The sequence below is a fragment of the Alosa sapidissima genome, chromosome 3 (genome assembly GCF_018492685.1).
Source record: "Alosa sapidissima isolate fAloSap1 chromosome 3, fAloSap1.pri, whole genome shotgun sequence".
Classification (NCBI taxonomy): Eukaryota; Metazoa; Chordata; class Actinopteri; order Clupeiformes; family Clupeidae; genus Alosa; species Alosa sapidissima.
This window is the reverse complement of record NC_055959.1, coordinates 13,345,923-13,373,674: the sequence shown is the minus strand read 5'-3', so window position 1 is coordinate 13,373,674 and position 27,752 is coordinate 13,345,923. Positions and strand designations below refer to the sequence as shown.

Genomic DNA, 27,752 nt, shown 5'->3' with positions numbered 1-27,752 from the left:
TCTCTGCCCATCTTTTCAAAATGGGCGTTCAAATTTAAGTTTGCAGGAGTTGTTTTCAAATATTACAGACACTATTTGAAATGTATATGAATTACTCATTTTGTGCGGACGAGTTTGATGTTTAGTGTACTTGGCAGAGATTATAGCCTATTTACTTTTCTTTTGCGGTCAATATCAATGGCAATTTATGAGGTTACATTATTACAATATCCCTGTTTAAAAAACAGAACCTTGCTTGGTATAAGAAAATAATTGTGCTATTTGCAGAGTCTGTTAATAAACAAAGGTTCGGACGCTGCATCTTATCTGTTTGCTGCAAAGCAAGCTCACTGCTAAGCAGCTAATTTCAATACAGCCGTTGTGTCAATATCGACCAATGTATATTAGGCTACAAAAAACGTCTTCCTGGCCGCCATAGGACTTTAACAGCCAGAGGTTGTGCCAAAGCCAAAATACAATTGCTCTCCTGGATCTTCATTTGTAGGCCTTCTCATGTTGCAAATAGGCATGTCAAGTGTGGCCACCGTTTGCTACATAGCCTGTTCCAACAGTCCCTTTGAGATTCATGTCATTATCTCACTGAGAAGTAAGGTTGAATAATGTCCATCGGTCGATTTCAGCCCATCGACTAAAATGATCCATGCATGTCGATGATAGTTTTAAAACTTGGTCATTACTAGTCTAACGTCCTATTCTACATTTTTAGTACTGTTTACACTCATGTTTCTAGTCTCCTTCAGCGAGTCTGTTATTGTCCTTTATATACGAATCTATTTGCGTAACATTCTGTTAATAGGGTCAGCTATAGCCTATCATCCTAACCTAAAGGTGATCAAACTCTTACATTTCTATCTATCAAGTTTTGCTTGAAATGATAGATTTTAAATGCAAACCAGTTCAATAACTTTGATCAAAGTAATTTATTCTATATATATTTTTTTTTAAATCCGTAAAATATACAATAACAGGCATATCCCCTAAGACAGTACAATTTCAAAGTAAGACATCAATGCACTTGCAAAATAAAACATTGGGCGGGGAAAAAAAACTTGGTGTGCACAAGTCAGAAGATTTCTCACATTGTGCTTTACAGCACCACATGGTTCAGTAAAAATGGACATTTCTGCTTTTCTCAGATCACTGGTTACTTATGCCATGTACCAGGGTTTGTTTACAGAAACATTTGTTACTTTCCTCCACCTTGTTGAAGGAAAAATGAGTGTTCATGAGGAGTAAGGTGGGCGTGGGTTTCACTTTCAGTTAGTTGGTCAGGAACACAAAGGCCTGAAATGAGTTACAAACAATTCAACACAGTTGAACACAAATACTGTACTGCCTTTTTCTTTCACAGATTATCAAATATTCAAAAATATACAGATGACTGGATCATCCCCTATATGTTCAGGTATTTGTCAATCTGGAGAAATAATATTTAGAAACATGCTAGAAGTTTTTAGGAGTACTAATTAAAATGGACTTATCTGACAATTGTGGTGGGAAGGCTAGGTTTAAAATTCAAAATTCTCAATTTGAATGAGAGAACAGGTCAATAACAGGGTAGACAACATAAATCAAATTGAGCAAGATAGATGAATGGTTCCTCAATTCAAAAAAAAAAAATCTCATTTGATACACAACATGGTTAAATACTTCACTTTATTGTACTTCTTTTAGGTAACCAAGACTACTTGTTTGAACATTTGTGAATTCACAACCAGGTACAGTGAATCCTTGCCCTGACCTCTCAGTCTGCGTATGGCCCTGAGATGAAGCGGAACACATGTCCCAGCATCTCTCAGGAAGAGTTTAACGACTATGTGCTTGTTTATCCTCTCCCACCTACACACACACACATACACACACACACACACACACACACATACAGCACAGTAGAGTAGGGAGAGGACTCAGGACTAAAGACTCTTAGAGACCTTTATTCAGGGTTAACGTGAGTAAAACAATGTAAAAATTGAACGTTCAGACTTGGAGCTGGATTTTCTTTGACTGCTAAGGCATGATGGAGAGGAGACAACAGGGTGAAGAACGCAAACATAAAAAAACAAAGATGTGATTTTGTTTTTTTTTGTTTTTCTTAAAAAAAAAAAAAGAGAGAAACGAGGAGGTACTGTATTAGCAGCAGTTTGTATTCCTTTTTTCATCATCATCATAATCATCCTCTTTTTTTTTCATCTTGTAATAGAGGAGCCTTTTTGTTGGGGGGCTCCAGATTGGCATGGGTACGAGTGAGTCCAGAGGTGTGCGAGGGTTACAGAACCTCATCGCTCTCGGCCGTGTGCAGCTGCGTATCGTCTGCGTCAGTCATGCTGCTCTCTTGCGACTCCTCAGCTGCTGGGGGAAAAAAGGACACGGTAAACCCCACGGTGGTGGTCTCAGTGCATTAGCTCATCTCAGCCTACAGACATACTAACGGTCCAATCTTACATCCCCACATCAGGGTCACTGGCTGTGAAGAGAGGAAAAATTCAACTTGGATTTACTGAAAACAATTGAGTATAGAGGATAAGCTCAAATAGGCATCCTTTTCCAAACTAGTGTACACTGATCTTTAAAAAGCTGACTTTAAATAGTAATATGATCATAATAATAAAAACTATCTGGGCTTGTTAAAGTGTCCTACATACTCGCCACTCCCGACCGGTAGCGCGACAATGTGACATCACGGGAGCGCCGTAACCATATATAGATAGATAGATAGATAGATAGATAGATACTTTATTCATCCCGAGGGAAATTTTAGCAAGTAAGCTAGCTGGCTGGTGCTGAGAAATGAGTTTGTGTAATTTCCTGAGGTGGAAAGAGATTTTTTTCAGGTCTTAGATATCCTTTGGTTGAAAATAAATATCTTTGTTACCTTTTGCTGGATTATTGACATGTCCCTGGGTCCTAGGTCTTTCATCTTAATTCCCTCTCTCTGGTAGCTTCATTAACTTATCCAGCAGATCTCAGAAATCACGAACTCTCGCTGGTAACCTAGCCAGGTTAATTTCCCTCTCTTCTCAAACTGACTATTCAAACATGTTTATTTAAGATGTGGGCTAGGCTATATGAAATCCTGAATGTGGTTGATGTCTGTATAGTCACACATGCTCCCTGATCTTGGCTTCAAGCTCATCCTGCTTGTCGCGCGCATCTGAAAAAAAAAAAATCTCCTGTGCAGGACCTGACTGTGCGAGGCTGAAATTTCTCGTGCGACAGAGGAAATGACACAAATTTGATGTGACATTGTCGCGCTACCGGTCGGGTGCGGCGAGTATGTAGTACGCTTAACTGATAGAGGGACCATAATTTATCAAAGTCTGCAAGGAGTTTGGAAATATCAAGATAAGTTGATTCAGCAATGGTCTGATTTTAACTCATTGAGTGCCAAAAACGTAATATTACGTTAATATTACGTTTTTCCTTCCCATGCGTTGAGTGCCAAAAACGTAAAATTACGTTTTTAGCTTTTTTTTTTAAATTATGAAACTAAACACTCTAACACACCTTATATGTGATTTTGGGAACTCTGAGATGAATGGAAATGAAATATATGACGAATATATGAAATTCTGAAAACGCACAATCTGGACATTTTATCATAACTCGGTTGCCGCTTTGGGTCGAATCAGTGACGCATGCACGTCAGGTCAAAACCAGGCCATTTTCGTGGGTCTATCACTAGGTGGCAGTCTCGCGGGTCTCGCTGATCACTTCCCGGAAAGTTTACACAAGTAAGTAACAGGCAACACTTCATATTTCATGAAAGACGTTATATCTCCATTTCTAGAAAAAAACAGCGATTTTGATGAAAACTAGCCAATGTTTAGCTTGGGATTTCTCAGGAACAGAGGTAGAAATACACAGTTTGCACCCACCGAGAGCTTAAAGTCTCACCTTTTAATCGAGCCATTGTATGTGTTCATAGCTATAACACAGAATATGCTGTGGCTGTACAAAAATCATCAACAATGGTCTAGATTGCTAGCACTCTAGGACAAAGCTCCCAAAAACAGCTTGGCATTCAATGAGTTAATATAACAGTTCAATGCTTGAACCCGTTTCCTAGGCATGGAAATGGCAGGTCTCACTTGAATAGTAGGGGTAGTCCTCAGGGATGACTGGCTCCTCGTCATCTGGGAGGTATCTTTTGTCTATGGCCTCTTTGATCTGGTTGTTGGCCCCTTTGGGGTCCAGGTCCATGGCCCAGGAGAAGTTCATGAGTGCCAGATGAGTCTGACCGAGCTTCTTATAGACCTGAGGAGGAAACAGACTCAGCATCAGTACTGAGTTCGCAAAACACCCCATACCAAAAAGGTTTTGGTAGATTTCTCCATGAAGGTGTAATGGCAAACAGTTAAAGGAGAACTCTGGCGATTTTTCATATAGACCTCCATTTCGCGAGGTCACCGAGTACTGTCGGTATGGGACAACGCCGAAAACAATTGGTTTTACCTAGCTCGAGTTGCTGCAGCCAGCAGCTAAGGCAGCCAGGCAGCTACAGCACTACACTCTTGGGGCATGAACATGGGGGCTCACCATGTTAAGCCATGGGAAACACAAACACACACATGCTTAAATAGGAAAGTCCAGCTTACCTTTCCTATTAAAAAGTAAACAAGAGACTCTTTGGGCACAATCTGCTTCAGCTCCTCCAGTTCCTGTAGGGCAGCCTGAAGACACATCATAGAAGACTCATTATTTCCGTGGTTTGTAAAAGCAGCTTGACCCATGCCCAACACATCTGCATTCATGTTGATCAACAGAAATTTAAGAGTGTTAAGAGCAGGACTGGTACAGACCTTGTACTTCTCATTCGCGAAGAGAATGGATGCCCTGTGAAATTTGCATAGTGGGTTTTTGGGGTCGATGCTGATTGCTCTGTTCAGGGTCTCCAAGGCGTGATCAGATTTCTTAAGTGCGTGCTGAACCTGCAGTTAAGACAAAGGGCAGCTCAGAGGGTGGCATTCAGACTTCACTGGGAACGCACCACAGTCTTATGATGACAAGCAGAAAGTAGATTGTGTTTAAAAGAGCCACTTGGAGGAGATGTCATGAAGCCCCAGTTATAACAAGCTTCACTTGTTCTGACACTGTTGCTTGGCCCAAGGAGCCATGGCAACGCTACACAGGTTCAAAGACAGTGCCGGTTAGTACTGTGTATCTCCTTATAGAACATATCATATCAAGTTCTCAATTGACTGTTGCTGCTGAAGTAGCTTCATGTTATATTCCTGTGTACTGAGGTTAATTATTATAGTTGAGTACATCTTGACAAAAATTCTTGTTTTAGGGGTGGGTAACATCATGTGTGTATGCCATACAGCCATTGGAGAGAGTGAGGAAGAGAAAGTGAACGTCATGGAAGTGGCTTAAAAAAATTACATGACAATTTGTTTTCGATATTAACAATGTACTACATCCCAAGTAGAACAAACGTCACCAAGGCCTATACAGGATATAGTGGAAGAAGAGAGACTAGGGATGGCGAAATTTAAAAAAAAAAAATCTTAACCGGCCACTGAGCCTCATTAAAGTCGGTCACCGAAAATTCTATAACTGCCATTTATGATACCCGTGTCCTGTCGCGCGTCTTTCTCTGCCCGTGAAACAAGTTATCCCCCCATTTTAGAATGGTTAGGCTCCCGTCACACAATGTTAGTTTGTGCCCTTTGTATTATACATTTTCCCCAATCATTGTCCACTACTTGTGGAGGAATAAGGGTTTTGTTTTGGGGAGAAAAATAATTGCTTTCCCTGCGCACAGGCACACATTACGCACAACGTCAACCTTCCATGCAACGCTGCACCGAGCTCGGGCTATAAAAAGCTCACGTTACAAAGTCACAAACAGAGAACGCTACATTTGGTGGTGTTACAGGAAAGTATATTAACCAACGTCTTCGTAAAAAAACTTACCGACTGCCAACAGCCTCTGTAGCGTGCTGCACAAAATCCTTTGCAATAAGTTCCTGTCGTCATGCCATTTAAGTACAGATGAATAATAACACTTTACATTGTTACAATTATCATCATGCCATAGTCACGTGTGTGCGCAGTGTAATAACAGACGCTGGCTGGCATTCGGGAGCTTTAAAAAGGTTTTTTTTTTTTTTTTTTAACCGGCGGCAGAAACGGCTTTAAACGGCTACCGGTTAACATCCCTAAGAGAGACTCACCACTCCAATATGGCACAACAGCACTGAACTCTGAGGGTTGATGCTTAGGGCCTTCTTAAAGTGGATCTCTGCCAGGTTGAACTTCTCCTGCTTGTAGTAGATCATACCTAAGCCATACCTGAAGCAAGGAAAGATGGCAGAGGAGAGGGAGTTAAGTGGCACAGGAACAACTTATAACACAAACAAACACATATATTAATATCACTATTGAGACTACAGGTGCCCCAAATACAACAGAATACTGATGATCTGGTCCTTTAAAAACCCTGTAAAACACTTTTTTTGAAAAGTGAATGTGTTAAAAGAAAAACTAAAACAAAACCAAAAGGTACACAAAACACAGACATCAGCTACATCTAGTCCATGTAGTTATAGGGTGCTGTGACACGGTGGTCCTACCAGGCATTGTAGTGGCGTGTGTTGAGGCGGATGGCGTTACGGAAGCACCCCAGCGCTTTCTCCAGCTCTTCCGTGAGCACGAGCTCGTGGCCCAGGAGTGTGTAAGCATACGCAAAGCTGGGGTCCACCTGGATCGCACGCGTGAAGAACTTAATGGCGATGTCATGTTCCCGCTGAAGACTGAAACAGTTACCCGCTACACACCAAGGCTGGAGATAGGGGTGGAGTGGGGCGTAAAATCAGATAAAGAGAAACGAGAAAAAGAGAAACACACAAAAGTGAGTACAAGTCACAAGTCTTTTTAGACAAAAATAACCAAACATTTCATATTTCTATCAATAGCATAGGCTGGCCATACCTCAGGTGAGTTCTTGTCCATGTCAGTGAGGTCTTTGGACAGGGCAGAGAGTGCCACATCCTTCTGTAAGTGCCACAAAGTGGTGGAGTAGATCTCCATGCCCTCCACGCGGTAGCTCTCAATCCGCCGCACCTCTGAGAAAATCCGCTCCGCCTGGGTCAGTGACATGGAGATACAAATTTTAAAGTCTTCATAATTATCCAACCAATTACGGGTTGTCATGATGATAAATAAAACATTTCCTTGCCAGTGCAATTGTTTATTTATGACACCAAGACAACATCACTTTCTGCATATACACAACTGATTTCATAATCATGATATCCATTATACCATTACAAAGATCAAATGTTTCAGGACAACCACTCAATCATAACTAGTCTCAAATTAAATAATGACACCACTTCTCTCCATCACCCATTTTGTCTGTGCCTCTACGTGGCTGCATGCATTTGGCCAGTCTGAAGTGTGCAGATTAGGGGTGGAACGGTACATGCATCATTATTGAACCATAACGGTACGGGTGTCACGGTTCGGTGCATGAATTTACACGGAGAATACACGGTATAAAAATAAATAAAACTTGTGCACGAATTAGTTAATGCAATGCAGAACTACTGTTAGATACGCAAGTTCTTTAGGGACACCTAATCGGTAGTCCCGCCGTAGCTCTGTGAAGCGCCTAGGTAGCCAAGGTCTGCCTATGTAGGTTACAGTTTTTTGTCAGGTCGACAGTCGAGTGAGTCAGTCAGAGATAACAGCATTAAGAATGGGTATGGCGAGTGGTGGCGACCCACAAGAGAGGTCTCTAACATCGCAAGTTTGGGAACAGTAGTAGAGTAGAATAGAGAATTACAGTAGTACAGACGAGAGAGTGGTGGATAAGACTGTGTCAGCGTTGTTTCATCAGTTGTTGGGTATGCGAGTGGAATTACATTGAATATGCTAACGCATATACGACGGCATCACCCAGATGTAGGTCTACCAATCACTGAAACTAAACAAAAAAAGTCTCCCTACAGTGCTTCACCAGCCTTTAGACATACAAATAGGGCCAAAACGTATGGCTTAAAATTATTTTGTAATGACGGAAAGAGGTGTAAACCATGTGGTGATTACCTTTACGTTAGGGTAAATTGTGTTGTGCTCTCACATGAAGAGCTGGCATTAAGTGTTAAGTGTCAACGCTAACCAGGCTAATAAACAAACCATGCGAAGGGTGAAGTCATGTGACTTCTAGTTGTAGGCTAGTCCGTTTATGAAATGAAAGGAGCAATTTTGTTTGTTTTTTTAAAGAAAGCAAAATAGTGTGACATTTTTACAGTTAGTAGAATATTACTGTATGCACACTGAAAAATATTGAGGCAAACTTTAGACCCTTTTATATACAACCAAACATGGATGTTGGTCTCGCCTAAGTGGATTTTTAAAAATCATTATTCTATGTAATTTGCAATTGTCTTATTTTGTTTACAAGTTACAGATGGAGTCTGTAGATAATGTTGGCACGGGCGCCTTAATGCACGGGCTTACCTGGGCTTCAGGTAGCCCAGGGGCCAGGGGTTGTATTAAGACACCCCTGGATGTGGGGTACTTGTTTACTGTTTACATCTTACTTTGCACACTTCAGGCTGTTGCAGCTAGGTCAGGGGAGAGATTGTATCACTAGGTAGTAGGCCCTACAGCCTGAGACATTCACAATAAAACAATGCCTTCCGCATTTTTTTTTTTTTTTGCTTTTCCCTCCTTGTACCGAACCGTGATGTCTGAACCGAGGTATGAACAGAACCGTGACTTCTGTGTACCGTTACACCCCTAGTGCAGATGACTTCACAATTCATCTTCAAGCCATCACTTGAGATAATATTGCCAGAGCAAGGCAACTACTCAACCTAAGCTACCTGCATCCTTCAAAGTCAATCAGTATGTAAGCACCTGTAAAATTGACGTTTTCCAGTATGCTTAATAACCTTGTACTACCCTTTTGTTACTGTATGAATTTACTCCATGTACCAGAATGCTTTGTAATTTACTTGCTTCTGTGATTTACGACATTCTATACATGTGAACCAATCAAATGTCTTTGTTTTGCTTTTATTTGAATTGTTTAAGCAGTCAATCATTATCTGTTATTTGTTTATGCCCGCGAAATTGCGGTGAAACTGAAGGTTCAGTGAGGAGAAGGCTCATCAGTCACGGTCCGGGTTTGCACTGGAGAGAGAGAGGATACTTTGCTGCCTGTAGTTTGTGGAGACCATTGGACAAGTTCATAGGCCCACTTACTCCGTAACATCGGCGCATCGTACTTGTTAACTACTTCTCTTTTAAGTTACCGGTCAAGTGCTGGTCAGACTTTCCGCTAGCTATTTGTCAGTGCTATTTTGTAGCTGAAGCTATCCTGACCTGGGTAGCTGACTTGCTAGCTCCTGTTGCATTCTCCTTCGGAGACAGACTCTATTTGTGCTTCGGTGCTTTATTTGATTATATATGATTAATAATATTGTTGTGATTGGTATATTCTTGTGATTTAACTTGAGTTGTGTATATTGTATTGTCTTCCACACTGGTGTCTGTAGCTTAACCTTTAACGTTACCATTCGTTAACGTTCGGTTTTCCCCTTGAGTGAATTGTTCGCTCGCTGACATTTCTCAGCTATTGGGTTGTCACTTTGATTACGTGGCTATTATTATTAAATAAATATTTGATTATTATATTTCATTATACTTTGGGTGTATTGGCAATTCATTTAACTACCTTCACCACTAGTCTTATTATTTTCACATTGATTATTTAAATTCTGTAGGAATGCACTATACACGAGCTATACGGTAAGTGTAGTATTTTTACAGTGGAGGCACCGCGCTATTTAATTGAATTTATTGTCTGTAATTGTTAGCCTACTGGTATTCAGAAATCTCAGCCAGCTCACCATTCCACCGCTGAGACCTTCAGGATCCTGTTTATGCCATTTAATTAATTGTTTTATGTATTGTAACTAGTGCCTGTGCACACACCCGTTAAGAAGGGGTTACAAGTTTATCTGTCCCTGCCCTCACCTGCGTGTACTCCGCCAGCTCGAAGTGTGCGCGTCCAATCTGGCTCAGGACCCAGCCGGTGTTGTAGTGGTGAGTTGGTAGCTGGCTCAAAATATTGATGGCCTCTTTGCAGTTGTAAGAGCAGAGAGCCACATAGCCCCGCCCAATGTCCCGCATCAGGCTCATCAGTCCATCTGAGGAGGAGTAAAGGAGAGAGAGGAAGTGACTGACAGGAGGGATCCTAAGGCGGTCAGAAGACGTTCTTCATAGAGGAATCCGAGTGGCCTACCTGCAGCAGCCTTCTGCAGGGTGAAAGCCTGCAGCTGGGAGGAGCCCAGGCTGCCCTTCCCTTCAGAGATGGAGGAGTCGAGTTTGAGCAGCTCGATGCTTTCGTTCAGGTTGGAGGGCGTGATTCCCCCCTTACCTGTCTTAGTCTTGGTCTTTCGGTTGGGGATCTTTGTGGGGAACTTCATTTTTAGTTTCTTGCTGTTCTCCTGTTAAAGGGAATGCCCAGTTAGTCTAACAAATGTCTGCCTCCATTTCAAACCAATGATAAACCCTGTGCAATTACATTGCCCTGCAATCAAGGAAACTAACATTTCACCACCGAGAAACCTTTTTCACAGTCATCTGCCTGCTGACAAACTTTGAAACAGAAAGAGAAATTACTAAAACTGCACTGACTTATTGGCTCCAACACTCAGGCCTATGCAGGGCTTATACAATTCAGGGCAATTGTGTGTGTGTGTGTGTGTGTGTGTGTGTGTGTGTGTGTGTGTGTGTGTGTGTGTGTGTACCTTGGCAGTAGAACTGGCACTGGTGAAAAGTCTGGAGCTTCTCCTTGGCTGCACATTAGGAGGTGCAGCGATGGTTGGGCTCAGCACTTGAGGTGTGGTACTAAAAGACAAAGTACTTTGGTTAGGTTACCATCGAATAATTTCAGGGGTGTGATTGGCAAAGGTAGAAAAAAAAGGAAAACATACTTTAGTGTACTTTAGTGTATTATAGTGTTGGCTACAGTATATTTAATTTACCCATCGCCTACACTTCATAAAATACATGGGGCAAATCCTATGCAAGGGTGGCACTAGAAAAGGACCTTAAAGAAAATATATTTCATATGCTAGGGGGGTCCGGGGGGCATGCCCCCCCCGGATGAAAAATAACCCTTTAAATGATGACATCTGATTACTTTTACGGGAAGTATTGATACATTGAGATACATATATTTCAAACATTATAGCATATTACAATACAGCCTATAAGGCCTAAAGAAAACTAATTTATAATAGAGCAAAGTAGCCTAGGCCTACACAAGATTAAACCAAATATGGCTGAAATATATAGGCCATCATGATCATTTTGCCAACAGTGACGCAGAACCATGGATTCTTTCCATTTATAACATGTTTTGTTTATAACTTAAACCAACATTGAGTACATTATTTACTATAGGCCTACTTGATGATAATATATAGCCTGTCCCCTAACAGTCCTCTGGGCCTACGTACAAAATAGTGAATCATGTGATAGGCCTACTGATATTGATGCTGATTGAAGAGATTGCAACTTAAAGGTTGTTGATATTTCAGTTCCAAAGAGAATCAAATTACATTGATTCCTCTCCTCCCAAAGTAACACTGTAGGTTCTACACCTCTCCTCCTAAAATAAATGGTAGGCTCTGTTTTAACTGCACCAGGATTGTGTAGGATAACCGGCTACAACACTAGTTTTAAAAGAGCACACACTAAATGGAGAGCTAAGGTTAAAATGCGGACTGCGCCTTTAAATTGGACTTTTTATCTATCAGCATAGCCTACTGTAGCACAATGCTACAGTAGGCTATGTCCACTAAATATTCAGCTCAATATGATGTGCAAGAGTTTTTTGTATGCCAAAGCTTTGGTCTCTTAGCACAGTCACCATAACGTTACGTTCTCATGGTGAGACGGCATGCTGAAATATGTTTTAGACAAGGGGCGCAAGGTTCACGGAGGTGAACGGCTGGACAAACGCGTAAATGACAAGGCAAACTAAACAATGTAGTAGGCCTAAGGTAGACAGGCTTTGTGTGTTAAAACTATGAAAACCTGTAAGGTTAGGCTAGTCCGTCACAGCTAACTTCAAGCACAGCTTACACGCGCAGAAATTAAAATTCAATATCAGCATCACGAGATTCATTATCGGAAAATCCTAAAAGCGCACCTGATGCAAAGCCAAAACGAGAAAAAAAAACTTCATACATGATGTCTTTAAATCAATTTGTTGACCTTTGTTTCATTGCTTCTGTTCAGAAACTAGTTCTCCACACACACTGAACTTATCAAGCATTCTTCAGAACGCAGCTGATCAACGCATCCCGTCTACTTTCACTTTCAATGAAATCCACTAGTAAACGAGATACACTAGAAGCGGCGGATATTCGGAAAAATGGCCTGTGTCATCGGATCTATACGAATTGTGTGGGTCTCATTTTCAAGTCCAAAAAAACGGAATTCCGTTTAAAAACGGAAGAATCACACCCCTGAATAATCTTAACAGTATTACTAATGCTACAAGTACAACTACTTACTAGATCATTGATTAATAATTAAGACTATCATGATATTACTAGTTTGTAGTAATGACAATACTAGTTTGTTGTAGCACAATGCTCGAAGTTTGTCTATGTGGACCTACTGTGCATAACAGCCCAGTACACAGAAAGCTATTGTAAAAACAATCCACTGTTTTAAAGGGCCCAAAACAGAGAATTATTGAATAATCTACATGGATAATTCTAAAGAACAATCTTAACAAAACAGCAATTTTGTCATAGACATCATCTTTGTTCATCAACAAAAACACAGTTTGTTTGTTGTTGCAGAAGGCTAGACCTATGAGAGGCGCCACCCCCACACCCCTGACACATACCTGGTTTGTGGGGCAGTGGTCTGGGTCTGGTTGAAGGGGATGGGGATGACCTCTCTGCTGTTCCCACTCTGTGCAAACACTGACTTTGTGCCAACTTGGCTGATTCGAGCGACAGACTGGAACAAAGAAAAAATAAAAAAATAAAAAATAAATAAATAAATAAATAAATAAATAAATAAATAAAAAAATTAAAAAAAAACACAGTACAGTCAGAGCCCCATTGATTCAAACATATATTTTATTACTGTATTGAATGTGAGGCCCTCCACACACACACACACACTAAATGTAAAAACCTACCCACTCAGCCGTTAAGAGAACAGAATCCTTTTCACAGCACCAAACAACATTTCCTTTAAGCCAATTTTTTTTTTTTAATTGATCTTAATCTTTACTAAAGCGGGACAGAGAGAAGAGCGTGCTGTACATAAGGCGTAACTGGGGTGGTGGTGATGTTAAACGATTGGTGTTTCCTTAGGGGCAAGGTAGAGGAGCATATCCAAGGGTACTGCACCTTCTTTGGTGGACCTGCAGCGGGAGGTGGCTCCATTCCTGAGCCGCTGTGACCATAGCTCTGCAGGTACGTGGGTTCTCCCGGGCTGGGCTCCAGGGGCAGGATACCAAAACTGAGGGGTATTTCACAAAGGCAGAATTAAAAAAAATCCAAGTGACAAAGCGAGGCTTGACCAAGCGTGGTCTGGTCATCCTAGCACAACGTTTCACTAACGGCAATCCAGGATGAGTAGAAGCGACTAGGACAAGCCCGGTTTAATTTTTCCAGGATACGTGCGTGTTCTCGTTTTTTCTCCAAACAACCCACGGTTGGAATTAAAAAAAGAGGCAGCAAATAGAGTCATTCACACAATGTGAGCAACCGATTTTGATATAGAATAACAGCGAAATAAAGTTTTTCTTTTTTGAATGGAGAAACATGGCTATTTCTGTAATACAGGGAAAGAAGGCGTAGTGGACCAACTGAATACAAATTTATGTATGCACCCACATGTGTGAGTGCTTCCTAATATCGGCATGTGACGTCATTAGGAAAGCGTTTGCCACTGCAAAGATGCACATAGTATGACTTTATGCCTTTATATGACTTTATGTGCCATCTCTTTTCTGAAACTAAGTCGAGGCTAAATTCAGCCCGGATAACCAAAAATCCTAGTCTCATTGCCAGAGTGTCTCACAGAGACAATCCAAATTGTGCTTTCACGGGAACTCTAGATTTCCAGGGTACAAAAATCCCAGTTTAATCCTTTATCTAGGTTTTATGAAATACCCCTTTGGACATTCACATAAGCAAACACACACACGTCATGGGCCATAATACCTGTAAGTACCTGCAAGTACCAGTGAGTGTTGTTACAGTCCGTCATTAACTTAATCATTATTCAATCATCCAGTCTATACTGAAATCATAGCCATGAATCAGTATGCAATGAAACAAATGCAATTACCAGTGTATGATCATTTTATTCAAATGTGCCAGGTATATGTAGTAACCATTTTATAAAAACCTCAGCCTCTTATTGCTTAAATATTTGCACACCTATGAAGTAGTCCCCGATTTATTTATTTTTTTAACCACATTACACATCAATTCAGCAAGTTTGTTGTGGAGTTTAAATAGTCTGTTGCATTAGGAGTTATAAGTACAGAGTAAATATGCCTGAATTAGCTTTTACTACAATTGCACTACATCTGGGCTGAGGATCACAGCAATTGTACAAAGCTAAGGTTCAACAGAATGATGCGATGCTAAGTTGGCAATGAGCGGTATGAACTAATGACTGGGCTTTGGCCGTATCAGTCAATCATTTAGAACTAGTTTGTCCAGCAAGTTCAGAAAATGTTTCATGTGTGGCAGAGATTCCAAACAAGTTTGGAATAATTGACTTCAATAATGTGCATGCTGGTGTAGCATTACCATCTATAACCTGCACTCCACTCAAATTTGTACATTTCACCTGTTCTGCTAATCTTGTTTTAACTATGGGGTTTAGTTGATTTTTACTTGAATTTTGGAGATTTGCCCTCCATCTTTAGCCTGGCCCCACCCGTCTGGCATCTCCGCTCATTTTCATTTCACGGAGATCTTCCTCTCAATGTGTTTACGAAGCAGGGAGTCTGGTGTACCAGGCTATTGTCTGTTCAGAGAGCTCAAAGAATTCTACCAATACAGGGAGTGTAGAATGGAGGCCAGCTGTGGCAGCCATATTAGGAGGCAGGGATAAGGCTGCAAGCACACAGAGAACAGACCTCCTCCACTCCACCACACAGAGCCAATGCTGCCTACTGCAGTCTGTAAACATAAAGCTCACAGACACAAGGGCAGCCTGCCACTTCCCTTCACATTAATAGTTTTCCTCTCAAAAATCTATGAGCGAAGATTGCGCATGGGTCACGCAGGTAGAGTTATGAGTGAATATGGATTATTCAACGCCAATTATTACATTTTTAAAATCATAACCTTGACCTCATGATTTAAACATGATGCACAAGTTAAGGCTGCATAAAATATATTGTTAATGTGTGGATTAGTATATAAGTATAAGTATATATACTTATTTGATCCCGTGAGGGAAATTTGGTCTCTGCATTTATCGCAATCCGTGAATTAGTGAAACACACTCAGCACACAGTGAACACACAGTGAGGTGAAGCACACACTAATCCCGGCGCAGTGAGCTGCCTGCTACAACAGCGGCGCTCGGGGAGCAGTGAGGGGTTAGGTGCCTTGCTCAAGAGCACTTCAGCCACTTCAGCTTCCTACTGGTCGGGGTTCGAACCGGCAACCCTCCGGTTACAAGTCCGAAGTGCTAACCAGTAGGCCACGGCTGCCCATATATGTGCCATGAGTCTTGGATTTGTGGAGTAATCATATGAAAGACTGAAGTGCATGCACATCTTCTAACCATACCTTGCTGTGTGTGTGTGTGTGTGTGTGTGTGTGTGTGTGTGTTACCTGGGTGTGAGGGGGCTGAGGGCAGCGGGGCCTCCCAGCAGACTGCGGCCGCTCTTGGGCTTGTTTTGCGGCTGCTTGCTGAGAACCGAGCCGCCCGTGCCCAGAGGCACTGAGTCGGGCGAGATCACCGAAGAGTCTATGTAGGACATGGACGAGTCTGTGCTCAGGGTAGAGTACTTGGTGTTGGATGACTCCAGGTTGAGGCGGTTCAACTCCTGAGATTGAGACAAGTAAAAGGGAGGGGAGCTTTATTAAGGACCTTCAAGACATAAGTACAGCACCTGAAGGGTGCAACCAAAATAGAAATTTGGGTTTATGGCAGACATGTTAAATCCAGGATATTTACAACTATGTATATATTTATATACAAATATGGTCCTTTGCAAACAGTGGTAAATGGCATCTATACTGCAAACTGTTTCATCACTGTATGATGGTTGAGGAGAAACTCATACAATGTTGACTGCCAGTAACGCTTTTGTTTCCAAACAGCTAGTGTAATGTGACTACCTAACAGGTTGTTCAGACATGTATTTCGCCAGTCTTAAAAATACTTGTGCTACATGACAATGTTATTATAACATCTCCAAACTCAGCACTGCTTCCAAATGAGTAATGTCTCACAACTACACATAATACAAAATGCCACGATTCTAACTTATTCCATAAGTAAAATCAACAATAACATGACGTATTTCCATCACTAAATTCTCACACCTTCAGTTTAAATGCATACCCACCCATCTCTCCCTTGTGTTAGTCTCTGCATTTCAATCAAAGATTCTACTGTAGAGTAACATTCTATTGGTCCTTACATAAGAGGTTCCCCATCATCAAATCAAAAAATGGCTGCTGTTCATCACAAGTGGGTCACATGTCTGCACATTAGCGCAATTTTCTCAGAAATATAAATTTTACTTTCTGCGTTGCGGTTACCACATCAGTAACATCATCATGACCATGTCATAAAATTATTGCTGTTCCACTTTTTGGGTGTCTGTCGTACAAAAGCCATCCGCCATTACCTTCATCAATGTCTGTATCACTTTTGATAACAACGTCTGCTAAATACCAGTCAACTTTAACCTTACGTGAAGCTTGTTTTTCACTACCATGTAACCTTAAATCAATTTGCATGAATTCCAGCTTTTGTGGGGCGGGAAGAGGGGAATGAAGACCTACTAAGGTGTCCTGTGGTGTCTCCATGAGGATGCTGTCCACTGGGCGGTGGGCTGGGTTGTGACTGGGTGTATGGGCAGGGCTGATTGGTGGCTGGTTGACGCCGCCTCCACTCCCACTGCTGAAGTTTTGCAGGGACATCAGTTTGAATATCTGCTCTGGGTCAGGTCGTTCTCCTGCAGAACACATACACTGAAATTAGACCAGCTAAATGATGAATTTGACCATTTGTTTGTCAGTGGCTGGGAGACATTCACATTTTTAAAAGTTCATTTCCACCCACTCCCCACACACACACACAAGCATCTGTCATGTAGCTACTTTCACATCATATAACATCTAGCACAATGTTTTCTGTTTTATTCAATCCACCAATGCGTGACTTGTGGCTTACTAAATCAAAGTCAGTATTGCCACCATTGTTGCCATATGCAACAATGACTTCAATAACTATGGACTTTGAATAAGAAAAATCAGAAACTCACCAATTTGACAGAGGGACTCAAAGGGAGACCAAAGAAAAGGATTCAAACTCAGGCTCTTCTGATAGCACTCTGAACCTTTGGCAAGCCGGTCTGTTTTGCTATAGGGCAAACATTAAACATGGTCGGTCAGTCATTCATAAATAAATAAATAAATAAATAAATAAACAAATAAATAAAACAAATAAATGTCTGCGTTTCTTACGACCCAAAGCGATCCCTGCATTGTTACATTCAGGGGTTAAAGTGGGCCAGAACGCAGTAAATAAATAGATTCAAAATACCAACGATATAGTGCGATGCTATTGTAAAATTAGTTAAAAAGTTAATTTTTTTTTGCATGCACCGTCAAATTGCACCCTGCCTCTCCTTCAGGTTCACCCTGGCCCTGCCTTCATGCGTTTCCCGCCCCCTTTGTCCATTCCCGACATTATGTTCTCGGGGTTCTCCTGTCTGATTTGAGTGCATTTGTGGCGGTTCACGCATGCAGATAAAGTCGCTATGTTTACAGTTGCTGTTCTAGCCTGAGCAAGTGTATGTTGGAGTGTATGTATGTGTATGAATGTAAAGTCGTAGGTGAAGTAATATCCAAATTCCACAATTTAAACATGACAACAAATACAACTAAAATAACACACTGATAATGTTAAGGTCACACAATCTGTCCACAAAGGAAACCAGTGCAAATCAAGTCACAGTACAGGTCGCAGCACGTACACTAGAACTGAACTGTAAAATCTGAAGTCTAGGTTCAACTAAACTGCTTGTGGAGTATTCGCCACACAGATATCACTCACAGCCTCGAGCATCACACGAACGAAGCGCCAAGTTGCTCTGATAAATGAAAATTATCTTTGAAAATTATCATTGAACTTGCATAGAATGTAATAATATTTTAATTTTGCACAGAGCTCAGCACACTCATTACTCTCAGTGAAATATCTCACTCTTCTCTCAACACATGGCAAACTGTATAGCACAATAAACAGCTGACCTTCCCAAATATGAGGCCATAAAGTATGTCTGTACAATAAGCAATTTCCAAGTAATCTACATGGTCTCCAACTTTGGGCCAGAATGTTACAAACTATTTATGTCAGTACATACATTTTTGTAAATTGCTTAGCCATAGAGTATTTCACCATCGTGTTTCTTTTATTGCCAGATTCCAAACAATCCCACCTATACAGAGATATAGATAGATAGATAGAGATATATATATATATATATATATGATTCTAACTGTCTATATGATCCTCACTAAATTGCATTATCCACACTCAATTGTCACTGGTATCTGCTAGACAACAAGTACCAAAACATGATTAGTTCATAGATTTCACATGTAAAATTCATTTTATACAACCCCACCCCCATCTTGCCTGTTCATAATTCTGAGAAATTCTTGAATTGTGTGCATGTGTGCGTGCACACATTTATGTTTATGTGTGTGGGTGTGTGTGTGTGTGTGTGTGTGTGTGTGCGTGCTTGTGTGTTTGTCTGCGTATGTGTGTTTGTGCATGTGCATGCATGCGTACATATGTCTACTGTGTGAGTATGTGTCATACGTATGATTACTGTGAATGTATGTGTGTGCGTGTGTATCTGTTTATGCACATGGAATGGGTTAACATGACCCCTGGAGGCAAACATACAGAAAAAATTGGTCATCCTAGGCCCTACGGTCAAAGATCCTTGATTACTAGCAAGATAGAGCAACGTAATTCGTTACTATGGGAGCAAAACGGGACAGTTCCGGTCTGCATAAGTGGGAGTGTCACCTTACGTCACTAAATAAACTTTCTCTCTTAATAAGGAATAAGAACAGATGAACATAATTGTGTTCACAGTATTATTGTCTATAATCATGTATGATACCAATGAATCATTCTTTAGGACATGATATGAATAATTTAATTAGTCATGTGAACCGAGCTAGCTAGCTAGCTAACGCTAGCTTAAAATGCTATACAAGTGGATGGGAGTAGCTATGGCAATACAGCTATGCGCTAACAAGTGACTAGTAGTTGAAGGACTTCGCTTAAACTTAATATACTGTTGCAAATTCACTTGAGTATAAACTATCCACTTTAACTAATGTCAGTAATGTTATTCAGCTAGTTGTCATTTCAAAGAAATTACACTTCTCCGTTTAAAATGTTACCTTAGCTAAGAGGCTAGCTAGCATGCTAACAACCGGACAGTAACTGGCAGCAGCATGGTCTGATATTAAGTTATTTTATTACAAATCCGAACGCTAAAAAATTACACTTTTAGGCTTGAATTGATCCCAAACACTTACAGATTATGACAAAATTTTCCAAAAAACTCTCAACAAATCCAGAAAGACATAATGACCAATTTATTGGTAAAATTCCACAAGTCTCCATTGACATTAGTGCAGCGAGGGTTTACTCTGGTCTGCATAAAGGGGGATTTTCCCCCCTCCCCCTTGCAATAATCGAACGCGGAAATTGTCGAACGTTTGCGCCTCTCGCTCCGCTTTAACCCTCTCTGCTACGGTTCTCAAGATATTCACAGAAAACTGTGTCTGCCCTACCCTCCTTTCGGGGGGTCCAGTCCAGCGGGGGGGGGGGGGGCTACAGATCAAAACGAAAAACGATGGTTCCATGCTATCCATGTGGGGTTACATGCCCACCAAGTTTCGTGTACCGGGAATCCTTGACGGAAATTTGGACATGTGAAAAAAAAAAAAAAAAAAAATCTGACTAAACCTATATGACCGCCGCTTCGCTGCGCGGCGGTCATAATAAGCAAGTCTAACCCCTGAATTTCTTTTCAAAGTGCACCAGATTGATACATTTAAATGTTAAAATATACAACATTTTCTTACAGGGGAGCATGCCCACGGACCCCCCATAAGGGGGCTTGTGCCCCATTGCAGTTCTAGTGACGCCCCTAGTACAAATCAATATGGGAGCTATTTTGACTGGATGTGAGAATAGCCACAGGTGACCAATATGCTAACAATTCTTGTATTGCTACACCACGACACTCAATATATTATCCCACCGTGAGCACTATATTATCCCACTGTAAGTCATTTTTCCCCATTGCACCGACACTGGATTTGAGGGTTCCCCCACCTGCCAAATCACACTTTAAGCACAGGTTACATTACACCTTTTCTTATGTGTGTTGATAGCTTACTCTTAAAAGCTAGAAAAAAAATGGTTTTAGGCTATCTATTATCATTAACAATAGCCTACTCAGACAATAGTTTTCATATTAAAGGGATACTTCACCGATTTGCATTCAGCTTTGTATCATTAGAAACCCGGTGGTATTTTTGAATGATTGTGCTTCTCTCCCTCATTTTCCCCTGAGATGAGATATCTGTATTTCTTGCCTGGAAAAAATCCTCTGATGATTCAAAAATGGTCATTTTGCAGCATCAGAGGATTTTTTGGCCAGAGGCTGGAGACTACATCGCTAGTTCTGCCTGTTTTTAACTTGCCCAGAGAGGATGGGACCTCACTCCCAGAATGTACAAATAGTGTCCGCCATCTTTCTTTGAAGCTATGCCAACAGGCTGAGCTCTTGCTCTTCGGAGAAAGCTGAGAAGTAACGACGGTGGCGGAAGGTAGTTTTAAAACTGATATGGTAGAAGAAGATTTTGAAGATCTGGGACGCTAATCCGATGCTTGTGGCTACCTGTACAAGCCGCAATACAACAAGGAACAGAGGTGTTTGAGGATGATGGAGGAACAGGAGGCGGCTGCAGTAGCTGCTGCAGCAAAGGTCCAAGACCTAAAATGTGTGACTTTCATGCTTCAAGCAGCCTACTGTAGGGACCAGTCAACATGCTAGTTCAGACATAAGCTTTGCAAATAAACTCAGACATATTTTGGTTACAATGACGGGGTTATCTGTTTGTAAAGTCTCTATTTGTCATCAATGTTTTGAAATCAGCACTTCGCCAGCAAGGAGTACTTTGTGGGCAGTTGTGAAAAAGTTCACTTGCTAACATAACAAACTGGCTGGCAGACACCTCGGAAATAACCTCAGAAATCTAAGCAAGAAAAGGCCAAACAAATAAGATTAATATTTCAGCACGGCAGTGTATGGAGTTCGCCATTCCCATTTCGGGGGTGAGCGACACCGGCTACCCCTCAAGTAGCTAGGCTTGCATTTGCAACATTGATTTAAAATGGTTTAACCTGCAGCCTAGGCTACTTACAGATTGTACTGATTAGCCAACCACTAATGTGTTGTGAATAGCATTCACATTACATGCTACATTGCCCTGCATACAGGGATACTGAAGATGAGACGATTTTCAATGTTTACTAAAGACAACATCATCATGTCAATAATCATTGCTTTTGTCTCTGAATGCCACATGCTGCCAGTTTAGGAGCAATTATTAGTTATTCACATTAGCCTTAACTCTACTGATAACATTGTCTGCCTATTTACTTCACCTTTCACCCATGTTAATGGTTCAAACTTCACGTATTCTTCATCAAACAGACTAAAAATTAGGCCCCCTGTGACATTCCTAGACATCTCTCCTCGCTGGCTCACATCACTAATCCAGCTGACACGCTAGCTCACGCATAGGATTTCCAAGAGAAAAATGACACAAAAAAGCATAATGACACAACAAAGTTATGTAAGATGTAATGATTGAGTTCTTGAACCTCTTCCATCACTCCGTAAAAAAAAATCACTGATTCTTTGAACTGATGGTTGAAAGGCCAGCCCAAATACATAACACATACCCCTCCATTTCAAATCCACCAAGTCTTGCCTATGTCACAGTATCAAACAGAGGACATGTGCAAAATGAAGTATTTAGTGCTCTTTACCAGTAGATTTGACCAAGCAGAGCCAATGTGAAGCAAGCAGAGTCTCCGAACTCTGTGACTATGTCATCCTGACTTTTCTGTTTATTCAGGACTCCTCCAGTCAGAATCTGTTCTCCCTCTGCAAGTCTGAGGGAATGCACACACAAATACACACACCATGAATACATAAATTGAAACAAACACACATTACATACACACCAAATATGAACCAGCAGACGTACAAACATACACTGACAGGAATCAGACACTCATTAAGATATGCACATTATCTAGGCACATACAGACATACTGAACGATCCTCATTTCTTGAAATGTTTATAGACATTTAGGTGTTCTTTGTCTACATATAATAAATACCAGCTTTGATCTTTAAGCTTTTCGAAAGTGAAGAAGCTCTCTCTAGCAATTAGTTACAATATATGATCCGAGCCCTTCACTCTGTGGTGTCAAGTGAACATTAAAAGCATAGCCTTATTTGAAGTTCATAGTGTGTGGCCAAAATATACATTGCCATCCACAAAATATCAAAGGAGCAAACATTTAACCATCAAAACCTACTGACAGGATGCTGGCATCATGCCTGGGTCTGCCTGAGTGACCCAAGAAAATCGTAGATGAGTCACCTTTTCACCTTCACCTTTTTTACTCACCCACCCCAAATAGAAAACCAACAATAGCAGACATAAAGAAGCATGTATTGCTACCAACTGACATTTTTTGTCCAATAGCCCAAATACTATCAGCATCCCAACAACATATTAGAATAAATGGATGAGGCACATACTTGCTGAGCTCTACACAGCACTTGGCCAAGAGGTATTTGCATTGCGGTGTGGTGCAGCTGTGACCCTTCAGAAGGTGGTAGGCCTTGTAGGCCTTTCCGGATCGGTAGTAGCATGTGGCTAACAGGAAGAGAGCCTCCTCTGAATGCACTGTTGAGGAAAAGAGAGGAGGAAGAAGAGGAAAGGACAGAGAGGGTAGTGAGTAAACCATCATAAGTACCAGATAGGGGACATCATCCCCTGGTGGGATTGTTTTTCTCCAATGTATTTTATCTTAATTACAGTTCTTCACTGAGAGTCTACTACAACCAAAGTCCTTTTAGGCAAGTCCCTCCACTCGGCGGCTTTTTGGGCACTTATCGGGCATGTACTTCGGCAGACATGCGCATGCGCAAGGCTTCAAGACACCAACCTTGCTCCAGCGGTGAGATCACAACACATGATTGGCACGTCTTCACAACACACCACATGATTTGCTCAATGTATTCACAACACACCACATGATTGGCTCAATGTATTCACATGTCGACGTTTTGCCGCGGAAGGGGTGGGATATGTGTAGACAACTGCCATATTGGGGTAAACTAACCCCATGCATTTCTATGGAGGATTTTTTGAGTGCTGTGTCTCCTCATTAGAAAGTCTCTGCTACAACCCCACTGATGATAATGTTTCTTTGTAAATGGTCTTTAGGTTTCTAGGCAAAGCTCTACAAAGAAATGCATCCAAATGATTTTCAAACAACAAGCCGAACTCCCCTTGCAGGGCCTTATGAAAGCGCTGACAGTGTAGCCATTCTGTTCCATTCATCTCAATACCACTCAGGTGTCAAATTAATCACAGCCTTTGATGGCTGTATCAGCCTCACAACCCATAATCATATTCAGTCTGAACATTTCTCTCTGATTCTTTATCTCAGTGATTTTTACTATATAAATGCTCCATGTGATAAAAAGTTTGTGGTTTCTGATAAAAGCAACAGTAAATATGATTTGCACATGTGTATCTGTGTGTCTCTACTGCAAAAAGCAAGTTGCCATCGTGACACAAGCTTCTTAATCTAATTTAGAAGATGCACACGTGCCTCCTAACTTCATACAGGAAAAATTGAGCTTGTAAACATACTGAATGGGATGGCAAACACCCAGGTCGTTTGCAGACTTGTACCAATGAGTCAGACTTGAAACAAAACACTATTCTTCAAAATAAAATCAGCAAACAGAGGTATTATAGGGCTAGACAAGACTGTGACTGATACACGTTTAGCCTCCTTTACCTTCAGCATAGAGTCTTTCAGCCAGGAAAACTGCATCACGATAGGCATAGTGGTTTAAAGCGTGCCAAACAGCAGCCTAGAAGAGAAAATCGAAGACATTTTAGAAATAAAACGGGATAGACATGAGTTAACATTAAACTCCAAGGTGCAGGCATCTTTACAGAGATGTGTCATGGAACCAGAGACTGCTATGGTTAGGACATGTCAAACAAACCACATACCCAGACGACACAGAGGCATCGGCACTCTCTTTACTGTGAATGCAGAGGGAGCTACGGGCTCGTTAATTAGCTAGCAATCACAGTGATAGAGCGAAAGGGAAAAGAGAGGGCTCTGAAAAGTCAAATGCAAATACTAACTTTGTCCTTGAGGGCCTCTGCACTAAACGGGATGATTTTAGGGTTCACGCTAACGCATACTATAGTATATACTCATCCCTCATCGTCTAAGCAGCAGGTCAGGAGCAAAAGGGTATCACATTGATACAAGTAACATGTATAGCAATCAAACTGAGCGTCTGACCCATCAGTTTACGATGCCATAACATTAACGTTACCCTACATACATAACCGACAGGGGGGGGGGTTAGGTTCCCCAGTTTTAGTTACTGGTAAGTAACGTTAAGACATAACAAAGAGCAAAGGCATGCCAAATGTTTAGTGTTACTTTACATATTAATTAGCCAGCTAACCGGCATGGCAAGAGATTATGTTATATCAAGACGGACTCATCATCTAATTCATAACTACGAATCATTAACCTTACTTAAGGATGTGTCGTACTTTGGAGGTGTCTGGCAGATTGGCAAGACACATTTTAAAGACTTGATGTGATTTAGAGACCATTCAGTGTTAGCAAGCTACGTTAGTTATCAGGTTAAGGCCATGAATGCCTATATTAACAGTTAACCTAGGTAGCTAGATAACTAGCTTGCAAAACTAGCAGGTAAGAGGTAACCCTCCTTTTAGCCAGCGGTACGAGCTTGCACGGTAACGTTAGTGTTATGTGAACTGTTAACAATAAACTGCTAGCTGATAGTCAATGCGTTTATCCAACAAAGTAAGCTTGCCAGTTTAGCAAATGTGCCTATAGTGACTGTCAACTTGCTAGCCTTGTATGACAAATGGTATGCCTGATATGCAAGCTAGTTAGCATTGCAGTAAAGATCTCAGGTAGCAACGGGTTAACGTCAACGTTAGATGCTAGCAATTAGTAGCTTGCTAGCATGTTAGCTAACGTTATCAAGCTGCCTTTTAGAAGACAACGCAGACATTTGTCAAGTCATAGCATACTACCCATAACACACCAGTACACACTTTTTGCAAAATAACCATTATATATCCAGTGCTCTTCTCAATATTATTAACACAATTGTTAAATAGCTAGCTACCTGTACAAGCTAGGCCGGGCCATTTGTTTTGAGGCCGCAGTGTAGAAGTAGTGGGGTTTCCCGTTAGCGAAGTGTAAGCTCTGCTTCATATTAGTGTAAGCATTCATGCATTTGACAACAAACCTTGAACAAACATTTTATTTTGTAGACCTACCTGGACAGGTTCCTGCAACACCGTCATTCCGTTGCCAAGCACCTTTGCTCTTCTCCTTTTTCGTTTCCCTCTTTCTCCTATACCTTTCTTAGTTCAGTATCCAGGCCAGAAGTAGATACGAAGATTTGAACATACCAACCGTTATCGGCGACAACGAAAACTTCCGGACATTTCCGATTCAAATATATTTGGACGAAGAAAACCGATTACTGCCGAGGATAACCGAAACACATCTACCATAACATTGCAGGCAAAAAGTCGCTTGCTCTGTACAGAAGATACAAGTTTTACATTTCTATATGTTGTAAAAATATTTTAAATTTAAGATTCCAAGAGAAAAGGCAATTTAAAAATCATTTCATATAACCAAGGATAACTAAAACAGAGAGGGTTAAAGCTAGTAATCAAGGATCTTTGACTAAAAAGCTAATCAAAAGTGTCAATTGTAAGTTTATGTCAGTTTAAATTAGAAATGGCTCTTTCAAATGATATATGTATATATGTATGTATATATTATATATGTTCATGTTTTCCATAGACGGCCATAGGCCTAGTCTGTATGATGTTGTTGCACATGCACAGCAAGGTTACAATAGAGACATCAGTTTTACTACTGACATATGGATGAGCGATGTTAGCCCAACAACAAGCTTGACTGCACACTAACTGAATGAACAGTATGAGCTGAAAGAGAAATTCTACACGCACAACAATTCCCTGGCTCTCACAGTGCACCTGTAATCTCTTTTGCTTTTGAAAACATGCTTGGACAATGGTACTTGACCTCGAAGAATGTGCATGTTGTGATCAGGGATAATGCACGTAATGCAGCAAAGGCTATGGAGGAGTGTGGTGTCACTAGCTTGGGTTGCATGACACACACTTTGCAACTTATTGTGAATGGGTGTCTTTAGCCAAAGAAGCACCGGTGTTGTGTTGCCATCGGAGGAAAAGCTAGTTGGCCACCACATTTTCGTGTCGCCACCTGCCGTTTTAAGGAAGTACAAACCTAATTAGGAATGAAAATAAATTAGGGCTGTCAAAATAACTGATTCATTTCTATTAATTAATTTGAGAAAAATAGCGCAGGTTAATCGATTCTATATGACCTTTGACCCCGAGCCGTTCTAGTCAGTAACCATTAAACTACGGCCCGCCACCTCATTTTGGGTGGCCCCCCAAAACATGTCCGTGGTATATAGCATCTGGCCCGCACGGGAGTACGACATCGTCAAACTATGACCTCCGTAATTTTCCCCATTCATTCTCTATGGCGAGTCTTAACCATAGACTGTATATATAGTTCTATATCTGTTTATGCACATGTGTGCATGTGTAATGGGTTAACATGGCCCCTGGAGGCAAACATACGCAAAAAATTGGTTATCCTAGGCCCTATGGTTCTCAAGATATTCACAGAAACTCTGTTGGTGCACAGTCACTAAATATACATATAAATGAATTTATTGTATGGCCCCCCATGAACGAAAGTCCATGAAACTTGGCATGCATTCAGAGGGTGTCATAATGATCCTACGCTTTCAATTTCGTGCAGTTTTGACCATGTCAGGTCACAGATACCTGCAATTACAACACCTCATTTTTACTTTTTCATTTTTAACTAGGTGGCGCTAAACATGAAATGAGTGGTAATGGAATGGGTTGACATGGCCCCTTAAAGGAGAATTCCGGTGTGATATTGACCTAAAGTGTATCGAAACATGATACCGAGTGTGAACGTATGTCTCATAGCCCATCTCGGCTTGTCCCCTGCACTCCAAAATCTGGCGCTAGTTAGCCGATGCT

At 41.1% G+C, this 27,752-nt stretch overlaps 1 protein-coding gene and 1 non-coding gene across 3 annotated transcripts; both read right to left on the bottom strand.

Moving 5' to 3' along the window:
* Positions 1–901: 901 nt before the first annotated feature.
* cdc27 (cell division cycle 27) lies at positions 902–26,165 on the bottom strand. Of its 2 annotated transcripts, none has more exons than XM_042085724.1 (19): positions 25,947–26,165; positions 24,403–24,478; positions 23,129–23,276; positions 22,345–22,470; positions 17,516–17,613; positions 17,034–17,206; positions 15,852–16,066; positions 13,398–13,509; positions 12,884–12,999; positions 10,767–10,866; positions 10,259–10,463; positions 9,991–10,163; positions 6,934–7,086; positions 6,576–6,784; positions 6,177–6,294; positions 4,800–4,928; positions 4,596–4,670; positions 4,089–4,254; positions 902–2,349 (listed from the first exon to the last, which is right to left on the bottom strand). In XM_042085724.1, exons 1-19 carry the CDS (start codon positions 25,971–25,973, stop codon positions 2,267–2,269), a joined length of 2,502 nt encoding a protein of 833 aa, XP_041941658.1. In that variant the 5' UTR covers positions 25,974–26,165; the 3' UTR covers positions 902–2,266. The 2 variants fall into 2 exon arrangements, with proteins under 2 accessions (XP_041941658.1, XP_041941659.1); XM_042085725.1 differs by having other exon boundaries at positions 902–2,346; positions 25,947–26,161.
* Positions 5,010–5,146, bottom strand: LOC121706351. Its single transcript, XR_006031024.1, has one exon. It is a non-coding gene; the product is annotated as a small nucleolar RNA SNORA50 (small nucleolar RNA).
* Positions 26,166–27,752: the final 1,587 nt, after the last annotated feature.